Source organism: Colossoma macropomum, unplaced genomic scaffold (genome assembly GCF_904425465.1).
Source record: "Colossoma macropomum unplaced genomic scaffold, Colossoma_macropomum, whole genome shotgun sequence".
NCBI lineage: Eukaryota > Metazoa > Chordata > Actinopteri > Characiformes > Serrasalmidae > Colossoma > Colossoma macropomum.
In genome coordinates, this window is record NW_023494793.1 from 19,911,796 (window position 1) to 19,924,564 (window position 12,769).

The window sequence follows — 12,769 nt, forward strand, 5'->3', positions numbered from 1 at the left end:
GTTTTAAAGTGATAGTTTAGCTGAAAAAAATTACAGTAACTGGAGTTATGTGTCTTGGCTGATTTGGCTATATTTGTGATAAGGGGACAAATTGTATTAATCTTAACACCTTTCTTAGTCTTTCCTTTGTGGATAATGGTGAAAAAATACAGTATACTTAGTTTCCTCTGTCTCTTTGTCTCTAAGTCTCATGGACCGGGAGGTGGCTCTTTTGGCTGAGATGGATAAAGTCAAAGCAGAAGCAAGTGAGTATACATATTTGTTTTTTGTTATTTCTCTCTTTTATCTCTCTCTTTGTCTCTTGCTTGCTTGCTTGCTCTGCATTAGTGTTGGGCGGTATAATGGTAATAAGGTTTCTGTTCTACGTCTATGTTGTAAACAGCCAAATAAACTTGTTTTACCCATTCCCATTTTAGTAGGAGGAGGGGGGGGGGCTTTACAAGATTTGCCTGAAAACAGGCATATACAGAGATGGAAGCACGTCCAACAAGCTTTCCTTTTTAAAAATTAATACCTAAGAAAATGTAAGTGGAACAGTGGCTTGGCAAAGGCTAACAGTGACACACACCACAGAACACGCTACCCACACCATTGTCACTTCAACACCAGTGACTTCACTTTGCACTCTCAGATATGAGTCCTTAATTCCTAAACGTGTAATTTGAACGTAAGTTAGTTGGAACTGAGCCTGAACTGTGGTGCGTGGCACTTTTAGCCTGCCACCTAATCTATCATTAGCTTAACGTTACCTGAACCACAGTACAAGTTTGACTTGGGCTTTCTTTTACTCCAACACCAGTCACTTGGCTCTCTCAGACATCGTCTATCTTCTGCACTTGTCATTTAGACAGAATCAAACATGTACTGTGGTATGTGGGACTGATTGGGACTGTATCCTGCTTGCTAAGCTAATGTTGGCTAGTAGGCTACTGATCCAAATTCTACTGAACAGGAAAATGAACACTGCCCAACCCCACTCTCCATGCTTCTCACTGTATAACTGAGGCAGAACCAGGCGCATCCAGGTGCTTTCTCACCATCGGTCTTGCATCATGGATGGTATCGTAAACCATAAAGAAAAAGATGGTAGCAGTGCTGTTTAAAATTGAGAGATTAATTTAAAAATTATATTCCTTCAAGGGCATAAAATTGCAGTTTATATGCCGTGTGTGTGTGTGTGTGTGTGTGTGTGTGTGTGTGTGTGTGTGTGTGTGTGTGTATGTATGTCTGTGGGGGGGGAGGGGGCTTGTGTTACCATTTAGGAATGCATACCTCACAAGGAGGCCATTCTCCTAGACTTTGCCCTAGGAAGCACTATCAGGTGTCAGGTCTCCCTCAATGGCCCTTTTGTGTTTGTGTTCAATTAGGAAATAGCAACCTACAGTAATCCTGCTTTCAGGTTCTACACTCCACTCTCTCTTTTCCTTTTCCTTGCTCTTTTGTCAGCCCTTTCCTTTTGAAAAGGGAAAGACAGTCCCTCTTGGCCTAAAAGAGATGGCTTCTGTTTTGTATGGTCATCCTACCTACTAGTTACATGTTTCTGTCTGTGTAATGCCTGCTGGAGTGCTTTCCGTACCACTACATGGACTCTTGCATTCAGACGCTCTCTTGAGCGCTGAGAGTTCAGTCAGACTCCAGCAATGCGTGTGCATTGTGTTTAGTACCACAGGCGACATCAGGCTTCTTAACACGTTACTGTTTGTCTTGCTCTAACCTTGGCCTGACTAGCTCTATGTTTTTGCAAAGTGGGCAGCTTTATTGTAAGATAGTAGTGCAAAGCATGAAGGGCTGTATTCAAGAGGATCCAACATCAATACAAAAGCCTAACACAACAGCTCAACCTACCAGCCACATAAAATGGAAGCTGGATTGGTTTGAAATAGAAGAGGGTGCTGATAAAATACTTTTGCATTTATTGTGGGCCTTTATGAGCTTTCTCTCACAGTTGAGGGAGACTGAATAGGGAGGGGTTTTTTGTGCAGAGCAGTAAAAACATTAAAACAAAGTTTGGCACCCACTTCTATTTCAAGTCAATCTTCCATACGGACTAAGCACAATGTCTTTGTATATTATTTTGCTGCTTTTTGTTATCGCAGAGATTAAACAAGTCACCTATTCACTATACTATGAAGTGCTATAAAGTACAATCTGATAGTAAAAGATCCTACTTACACCAATATAATAAATTACCTTACACTAGTGATGTTTTTGTGTTGTGATGTCAATTGCTTTTTGTGTCTGGTTTAGTGGCCATCTTGGACAAGCGGCAGAAGCGAGCTGAGGAGCTGAAGAGGCTCACTGACAAGTCTGCTTCCATGTCCGAAGAGCAGCTATCAGAACTACGCGCAGACATCAAGGTATGTGTATCTACCGCAGTATAGGAATGGAGTGGTGGCACTTCCTGCTCAAACTGTGCTGTAATCATGTCTCTCCTGCTCTGCTGCAGGTTTTGTATTTTCTGCTCCTCACTTGCTCACACAGTAGAAAACCTGCTCTGTTTTATTCATTCTCGTTACATTTTTATTTTATATATTTTAAATTTCTGGACACAGGGACAAGGGACATTCTGCGCCTTGCTCCAAGAAAAAACCAGGCAGAATTACATAATTTGTGACTGTTATTAAATGATAAACTAGTTGAACATTCCATGCTATACAGGAATTTTATCGTAGGTCTGTGAGTCACTGTTTCAAGCCTAATCACAAGCCAGAGAACTTCAGAGAAAGTGCTTCAAAGGAAGTGCATGTGCCTTTAGCATGATGTACTTTACTATTTGTGCAGCAAGATGAATGGCACGAGACTAATGCCATGTTCACATGGGCATATGTTTGTTTAGAAAAAAAAAATGAGAGTGAGAGAGAGAATGGTGCTTTGACAGACAGGAGACTCTTAACGCATGATAGTGTGTGAAAATTACTGTCAGTTTAAAAGGTTCACCAGAGTTTAACTCGGACATGTCTATTTTGTCAGCCAGTAGGATAGAGTCTGGGGCAGTGCTTCAGTCAGTTGATTTTGAACAAAATGGAAGAGAATCTAATTGATGCTGTCAACTCGTATTCAGAGCTGCACAATCCAGATGTAGTAGGACAGGGACTGATTTGATTAAAAACTGCACACATTCATTATGAAAATGAGAAGTAACTGCCAGCAGTTTTCACTTTCAGCAAGCAATTCTCGCTTTTTCATGTTTGAATGATTTTCACACTCAATCTCCACTCACAAACAAGCAACCAACGAAGCATCAACATGTATGCTTTTTTTTGATGGATATAAAAAAATATTTAATAAACACTGCCTAATTGTGTAATTGTCTGTAGAACTTACAGTTGCAAGCATTATTCCAAAATACCTTTTTGCAAACTCTGTATGAATTGCTGTTGTGTGTGAGCTGTAGCACGCAGAGCTAGTCTGCATGGGAGAATATCTGTACACTTGTGGGATGAAGCGGTATCGGAATGATATTGAATATTATGAGGGCACCATTGCGCTGACTTTCTAAAATGTCGCTCCTCGCTCCAGGCAAAATCACACAACTTTGCTCCATGCTCCACTCTCACGCTGCACTGCTCACATATGCATGCATGTGCATACCAGAATATATACTATGACACTTTTTTCCTCTTTTTCCTCCAGCACTTTGTAAGTGAGAGGAAGTATGATGAGGATCTGGGAAAAGCTGTTAAATTCACTTATGAACTGGATCCTCTCAAAGCCAGCGTCATGGCATTTGGATCAGGTAGGATGCTTGCATACATGTGCATGTGCGAATTTCCACTTGTTTGTTGGCTTTGTTAACTCTTTTTTCCTCTCTCCCTTTGTAGTGTACCACCCTCAGACAGGATACTCACATCGTTCTCGCTGTAGCTCCACTTCTTCTTCTGTCACTGGCTCTGCCCCTGTGGAAGCCCCGCCTCCTCCACAGGCTCAGGCTCAGCCTCAGCCTCAGGCCTCTGGTTACACAGGCCGCCCCAACGTCCCTCACAAACAGGTAAGACCCTTGTTGCTCAAATGAACATCCCTCACACGCATCAGGATGCAAAGGCTATCCTGGATTATATTCATCTATTTACCTCCCTCTCTCTTTCTGTTTGATTCAGGTGTTTCAGGGTAACAGGCGTATATTTCAGGGTTACCAAGGCGGTCAGCGCCATAACGGTGGTTCATACTACGACCGCAACCCCAACCAGACCAACTACCGCTACCACGGAGACCAGCGTCATCAGAGTGACCGTGCCCACGGCGATGGCCCCAACTCGCAGTTCTCCAATAGCACAAGAGGCCCCTCCCACCCTTCCGCGTCAGCCTATCGGCAGGATCGACCCGCCCACAACGGGCTGCCGCAGAGGCAACCTAGGACCAACTGCCCCTGACACCTTCGGAATGCTTCCCGCTCACCTCCGTTATGTCTCTGTGATCCCTGCGCTTTCCTTCCAGTCCCTACACAAACACCTTCCCCTCCCACCCTGCCATACACCATCCCCCCATTTTTCCCAAAACCCTGCCCCTGTGATCACACAGATATTCCATATGGATGAAGAATAGAACTAAAAGTTTACATCTCCTTTTTCCTCTCTTTGGTCAAACTGAGCTGTAGTGCCACCTCCCCCATCCCGCATCCATCTCCCATGTTAACTCATTCATTCCATGTCCTCTCCCCTTATTGCACGTTCCAATTATTATTATTATTTTTTTTTTTTGTTTGTTTTTTTGGACAAAGCTCTCCTGTTGTCATTCTCCTCCCTCTAACCCATTCCATCAGTTGTTGTGCAATGATTTTTGTTTAATTTTTTTGTTTGGGAGAGGCTTATACTTATTTCTGCTCAGTGGCTAAGAACTTCATTAAGTGGAAAAAAAAAATCGTTTTAGTCTTAATTTGTAAAATGTTTAGTGCACTATTCATGTTTCTTTCTTTAAGCTTTACTTCTGTATTATCCATTTTCATTTTGCAATCTTCTTTTATTTCTTTTTCCATGGCTTTTTTTTTTTAAATATATAAATAGTGCGCTACCAGTATTTCTTTCTTCAAGCTTTAATTTCATATTATCTTTTAAACGCCATTGTCTCATTCTGTCTTTTTTTCACCTTTCCTTTTTTTAAATTTGGAGATTGATGTTTAGCTGTTGGGCGTTAACTTTGAGATCATTTAAGATCATCGCTAGATTGCAGTGTTGAATGGTACATACAATAGTAAGAAGCGCTTGTTTTTCTTCGCAGACAATAAATGCAGAAAAGCCCACTGTTAGATTCTGTAGGACCTTAAAGAAGTGCTGCTGACTGAATATATGCTCAGACAGTCCTTTGTCTGATACATCTGAGCATGATTGGCCCGCGTTATGTTGCCTTATGGCCATGATGGTTTCTTTATATTTGTTACTAAGACAATTGACATTAATTACTTTGCGTTTGGCTCAGCTTTATTTTGCTGAGCAGAGGCTGGGCTTTGGTTGGTTCTCTCAGATGTGCAGTGGTGCAATTTCACTGTATGCTCATCCTTGAGCTCAGTTCTGACAACCTCGCTCGGCTTTCACCTAAGCAGGAAGGCCGTATTGGAGTCATAAAGGCTGTAGTGGAGATGGAGGCTAGGTCTGTGTGAGTGCGCTCTAAGTACTCTCCAGCAGTATGCATGCAGCGCATTCATTATACTTGCCTTTGATCACAGTGCAACCTCACTCTGGTCTTTCTTTTTCTTTTTTTAATGAAGTGGCTGTGTGTGCGTGTGAAATGTACTGCAAATGAAGCAGAAAAGTTCCTAGATCTTTCACAATCATATATACTGCATTACTATCACTTTACTGCTTCTTGACCTGTACCAAGTCAAGGAATATTCAGCAGAATTTTTTTTGTATATCATTTAAAGTTTGTTGAGTGCATGTCACGTCCCTCTGTCTGAAGGTGCTAAAGTGAAATGTAGGATTTTCTCTTTCTCCTTCCTCTCTCCTTTGTGTTTCCACAATGACTGAACAAAACAGAATCCAGTGATATACCTCATACCATACCGCTATGACTCTGATAGTCCATGCCGAGAACAGGGCCCTGCTTGCTTTAGCTGGATTTCTGAGACCTAGCTCTTTTAAATAAGCTGTTTAACCTCAGTGTCCTCGTAGCACGTCTCATTCCAGCTCTATCTCCATCCTCTTTTCTAATGGATGTGTAGGATTGCTTCTTCTCCACAATATTTCAGTCTGTTAGAGTTCACAAGAGGTTAAAACTTGGCTGCGTCTTTGTGGTTTTCACACATGGTCCCTGAATCGGTCACTTGGTACTGTCACTTGCTGCATGCCTGTTGTCAGCGCAACAGTAAAGTGTTTTTTTGCGTCTGGTTGTGCATTTGTCACTTGGTGGATGACAAAACGGCACCTCTTACATTCTTCTGTAGCTTTCTGCTGCCCCTGCCCTTTCAACAGCCAGTGAAGCCTCAAAGAACTTTGACATGTGGCCACTTTGTCATTTCTAGCGTAGAGGTTCATTCACACAAAATTCATATGTTTCTCTTGTTCTGCTGGAGTGTTTGACCTGGGCCACATCACCAAGGAGGATGTCTGGAACACTTTGTACACCGTTAACTATTAAAAAAAGACAAACAAAATGAAACAATTGCCATTTTCTGTTTTCATGTAAATTTATCACCAAAGAGACGCTTTGTCTTCTTGTTCAAGTTACTGCCTTCATGAATTCCACTGTTCTTATTTCTACTTTGCCATTTCCTAATGCGCGACTCCGAATGATGATTTCTATGACAGTTTATATATACCCATTCTTCTCTTCCTTCCTCAGCCCTATCTGTACATATGTATCTATATATTTGTTTTGGAGTCCTTGCCCAGGGCCATATGTATGTAGTTGTATCACTAGGCCTATGGCTTACCTCCGGTTGTAAAGAGAACCTAGTTTAGTCCAATTCTTCCCAATGTATAGAAAACTGTCTTTTTTTTTTTGTTTTGTTTTTTTTTGTTTTTTTTTGTTTGTTTTTTGTTTCCAAGTATGAGACAACTGTAAACTCAAGTGCCTTCTGTCGTTCTGCCCCTCCCCACACTGTCATTCCTCGTCCTACCATCTCCAAGTGTGGACCAAAGACATGTTCCAGCCCCTTCCAGACTGCCTCCACTCTACATGATCCCTCCCCTGTCTGGCTACAGTACACGCAGCACTTGGACCCTCCCCCATCTCACTGATTGGCACACTTCTCATTTACTATGAATAAAAAAAGAATTGTTAGCAATTGCAAAATGCTGTTTCCAGACCTTGTATTTTCTGTTCGAAGCGTGAATGGCCTGCAATAGTTTGTCAAAACGAAATCAATACATTTTTTCCCCAAATGTAGTCAATCAGCCAAAACATGTTTGACATGCAGACTTCTTAATTTAACACTGGAGCTACAAGGCTAATCTAGTTTACAACTTTTCTCACAAATTGGCGTTGTGTGAAGTGCATGCCTAAATAATCACACATCTATAAAAATGGACTGAAGTTAAACAAAAACTTGAAGCAATTTGAAGCATGTGATTTAGATGTGATTTAGTTTTGCGCATTGCTAATTGGCAGGATATATGCTTCTGTTATGAGCTAGAAGCCTCGTAGCCCCAGTGCAAACCTAAATAAGCAATCTTTAGGCGCTAAACATGGCTGATCAACTACATTTTTCCAAGAGCTGACAAGGAAGTGATTGTTTTTGACGCTACCTGTATTCCTTACTAGAAGGAAGTAAGAGTTTAATGTCTTAGTGGACCTTGCAGTGCTAGGTGAAACGCAAGATATGTGAATAACATGCTTTGATGGCAGTAATGGCAGTAACTTACTAGAAGAGGGGTGTAAAACCACCAACATAACACACACACGGCAACTAATGTATTACAGGACTGACAGCAAATGTGAAAAACTAAAGTGAGCTAAATCTACACTGCTATTTTAGAACAGACACCCAGGTGTATTTAAATATTTTGGAAGATGTTCCTTGGCTGAGGTGAATGTATGTGGGTCAGATCAATAGTGAGCAAGAGCTGGTTATAGAAGACGTATTCAGGGGGAAAAAAATTAACTGCGAAAAGGGCATTTTTAATGAAGTGTAAAGGTGCTGCACAAGAATCAGTTTTTACTTCCTTTTATATCTTGATGTAGCACATAATTCTGGAGCTGCAGCGGAAAGCTCAGTGCTTTGGCCTAAGAAAATATAGTTCAGTGTATTTGTAATCAGACTGGTAGCTGTGATGTATACAAGATGTTGGAGATCAAGACAGATAAGAAGTTTGGTGCAATACTTTAGAAGATCAGTAGGCTAAGTAGTGATAGAGTCCAGCTTGACAAAGGGACAAAACACATTCTTGGGTATATTTGGAGCACCCTGCATTTAACAAAAAGTACAGAGAATGCAGACAGAAACAAAAGTGGGGAGTTTTCCTGCATTAAAAGGATACTCTTACCATCCCATTGCATATAAAGACTCAAATGACATGGGTAGGTTGACTGTTCATTGTAGGATGCGCATAACATGTAGAGATCATGACCTCTTAAGACCACCACTCTAAAGTAATCCAGGTCAGTTTCTCAACAGTGCACCGTTTTACATCAAACCACTCTGGTTTTGTTTGCGTCCCTAGCATTGAATTATGCAGAAATTTTGAAACATTGATAGAATTTTAAGTTGATACTGAGATGAAGAAAAGAGCTGGCAAGAATTCTTGCTGACCATCGATGATGCACATGGAGACGCTCATCAGCTCTCGCCATCTGTCTTTAGCTCTTTTGTTTGTTGCCCAAGAGTGTGCATGCCTCTGTAGACCAGACTGAAGGCCTCAGTTGCTATAAAGATCACTCTACTGTTCATCAGGTTGTTGGTCCCCACGTACTCCGAGCTCACAAGAGAACTGACAAACCCTACAGGAATACACATCCATCCATGTAGAAAGATACATCCAGTACATGCTAATAACCAGTGTTCATGTTTGTTGGGTCTCTGTAAGTAGGCTTTCGGGGAATTTGCCTCAAGAGGATTTTGTATTTCCTTGTAGCCACATTTTTTAAGCTCCATGTTCCTTGTAATCTGGGGCAAATGTGAAAAAATTAGACTAGTTTCACGTTAACAAACTCTGTATTTGCCACGCTGATTAGCATTGTTGAAAAAGGCACACTGAATCTGGAAGTTAAACTAACCACACTATTTAGTTGGCTATTTACAGAAACCTGGCTAAAACAGGCTAGCACGTGTGAGTGAGTGAAAGTGCAGTCTTTTTTGTGTTAGTATGTGAGCGTTTAAGTAGAGGAGGAAGTCTGTTCTCTGTCTATGTGGAAGGAGATAAACACTGTAATGTAGCATGAAGCCCAGAGCTCCTGTCTCCTAGTGATGTGGCAGGAAACATTCTCAGGAGAGCCATGATGTGTCTTCTGTGTCAGTCCCTCAACAACATACCCAAAACCACACTCACTCTTTTCCATGGTCTTTTCTAAATATGGAACAATTCAATAGATTATGTTAACAGAGTCTGTGCTCGTGTGGCAGCACCTCTTAGAGTGTATTAAACCACATATGTTAATCTTGCGGGTACTTCCATTCCAAAAGTCCAAACAGCTCACAAGTATAGAGAGTTAATAGTAAGTGAACCACGATCTGGTTAAACCTTTCACAAATGTAGTTCATTGTACGGAGAGCTCCGTACTAAGATTGCTTTTATATATACATTTATATATATCAAATTGGACATTGGCAAAACATATGGATCATACCTAAATGTCTGACAGGTGGATGAACACATCTCATTCATTATAATTGTTGCTATTTTATCTGTTAGTCAAATATTAAATTATTTAAATGTGTCAGGGAACAGTATTTTCATTTTTCATGTTTTAATTATTTAATTGTATAGCTTACAATGTGCATATGTTTAGAGTTTAGCTATGCAGCTATAATACTAATTTTCACTTCATTATGAAGTATGTGGAAGAAATGAAGATGCTTAAAAATATATAACATGAAGCTAGCATATATGAGTAACATATGCCTCCTATATATTAATAATGTTTTCTATCATACATTGTTAAATATGTGTTAGAGAAAAACGGGTGTGTTTGGAAAACAGGGAGGTATTACTGACCGGGCCAGTGTACAGGGGCTTCTTACCTGCAGGGGACCCCAGACCACAAGGCCAGAGGAGGCTTAAAATCTGCTGCAGATATGAGCATGAGATGGACAAATAACTATTGAATATATATAAATGTGTAACGAAATGAAATAAAACAAGAAATATTATGTGTTCTCAGGACCCTCAGGTTTTATACCATCACTGCTGCCATTCAAATTTGGTGTTTTACTCTTCGATGTATGTAGGAATACATCTGTTTCTGCATTAAGACTCGGTTTGGCTTAAAGGAAAAAGGAAATACCAAACTTTCTACAGTCATAGAACCTATAGAATAGATCTGTATTTGTGCTTTTTTAACTGATCCAACATACTATTTTTCAGATAATGTTCATTCAAACCGTTTTTTTTTCCTATTAAATGAATGGTGTATCGTTCAACCTATTGAAACTGTATCATGGTCCTTAAGTAATATATGGACACTTCTTACATCTCTATCTTTTATTCCTCCACAGTCACAGTATACGTAGAGTAGCTAAAAGTTTTTGGACACTCTACATGTCACATCATACACCAAACACGCACACCACTCACAATACACACTCTAAACACCACACACATTGTACACACCACATATTCTACACACATCTCACACTCCACAGACACACACACATGCCTCCCTAGCAACCACCTGGAATAATATAGCAATGGCCTAGCCACACCTAAGCAACCACATGTAATACCATAGCAACTGAGTAGCAACACTTTAGCAATCATCTGGGATATCACAGCAACCAGCTGGGATACCATAGCAAATGCCTAGTAACACCTTCACGAACTTTCCCTTCCTAGTTTATTTAGTGCTATTCTTACAGGGGGCCTCCTAACATGCTGGTCCCTAGGGGCCTTGCGAGACCATGACCCGTCCCTGTGGAAACCACACAGGTTTACCACACAGACAAATCCAAAGTTTACATTTTTTAAAATGTTTTTTAAAAGTCACTCAGGCCCATCTCTTAAACAAAATATAGATGTAACGCAGTAAAGCGGCTAACAGTGGTTGCTAAGGAAAATGGGGCGGATCTTGAGATGGTTCTGATTGGTTCAGTCCCTGATTTTGGCAGTCTAGTTGAGCCCCTTCCTTGTATTATGGCACACAGCTTGTGTTGCATACTGGACACTGTACAGTGTACTACTATGAAGAGTGGCATACAGTATACAGTGTACACTACACAGTATTCTATTTCTAACACGGCCACTGAATCTAGGGCTGGAAGCCAATCACAAAAGAATCGATTCTCTGATTCCAGATGTTTGTGAATGGAGTGTCAACTCGAGTGGTTTGGACTGAGAGATGTTAAAGCCCCAGGAAACACAGAACAATACATTGAAAATGTTTGTATGATACTAAACATGTTGTGTTAAACAGCCAGCAAAGCTTGAATGAAAAATCTAAGATATAAATATGAAAAAACACGGCTTAAAAACCGCTGATCAGACCTATCAGGGAACTGTGTGGGCGTGGCTTGTTAGCAGCTTGATTGGCAGCTCTCTGTCCAGAAACTCCTAGCCTGTTTCGCCATTCTTACACAACTAAATCCTTATGCAGCGTTTATGTGATTGAAAAGAAAGTTTATGTGACGAAAAAAGTCACGGACGAACAGATGAGCAGATGGACGAAGCAACGCGTGGAACAGGACCGAACAATGTTTATGTATAAACAAATGAACGAACAGAGGACAGGCAGCTACAGACCGGTGTTTATGTTAGATTAGCTTTAGCTCGTTGAGTTTTTCTGACTCTGAAACCGTTTTGTGTGGGCGGGGCAAGAGACGTCAGCCGTGATTGGCCGTTAACGGAAGTGTTAGCCAAGATTAGGACTGTCCAGTTGACAGTGAGAGGAGATAAATATGGGGAAATATAGTAGCCCTTTATTAATCATTAGAACATTATTCAAAGGGTATACTTGTGTACTATTTGCCTGCAAGAAGAAGATTAAACACAGGTTTAGGTTCCCTAGGTCTTTAAGGCAAAGGTTTGTCGGCACTGCGCGCGCACACACAGTGAGATAATCTGCCGTTACTCTCTAGACAGCCTGTCTTAAGTGAAATAGAAAAAATAGACTGTGTTTTACCATGGACAAAACCGAGAACAGAGTAAAATGTACGGTCAGTAACAAAAGGCGTTTTAGCTACAGTTAACCTAATTAGACACGTGCTGAAATATCTGCCCACCCGAATCAAGTGAACTAGCCCTTTAGTCAGTTAAGTTCGTTTTGCTGTTAAGTCTCCAAATGTCAAATGTCCTTGCTAAGGTCAGCTATAATTAATATTGTACTCGTTATTGTTGCCAGGTGTCCTCCTCTATGTCTTGGTTTTTGGACTTATTTATTGTGCTTAATCGACTCCATCTGTTATTGTCACTCGGAATCGGAGACGGAGCTTCAAAATTACTGAAATCGAACAGCCCAAACTGAACAGAACTACAGCTGCTCCCCCTGCTGGCCAAAATAAAACTACAGCTGTGGAAGGTGAGTAATTTCACTGATTTGGCTTAATTATTACGTGGCACTTCATCATAGTTGGAATCTTTGAACGCTGGAATATAGCAGTACTACTACTTCTCATAATGATACTGCTACTACTACTACTACTACTAATAATAATAATTATTATAATGTCTTCTTTTTTAAAACCACG

General features: G+C 40.7%; 1 protein-coding gene across 1 annotated transcript in view; it reads left to right on the forward strand.

Annotated features, from left to right (window-relative positions):
- The window catches only part of spats2 (spermatogenesis associated serine rich 2), a 28,292-nt gene extending 23,329 nt beyond the window's left edge, over positions 1 to 4,963 (forward strand). The window contains 5 exon segments of the mRNA XM_036578763.1: positions 187 to 245; positions 2,248 to 2,357; positions 3,634 to 3,736; positions 3,822 to 3,988; positions 4,098 to 4,963. Coding sequence (XP_036434656.1) covers positions 187 to 245; positions 2,248 to 2,357; positions 3,634 to 3,736; positions 3,822 to 3,988; positions 4,098 to 4,370 — 712 coding nt within the window. The 3' untranslated portion in view covers positions 4,371 to 4,963.
- The last annotated feature ends 7,806 nt before the right edge of the window (positions 4,964 to 12,769 follow it).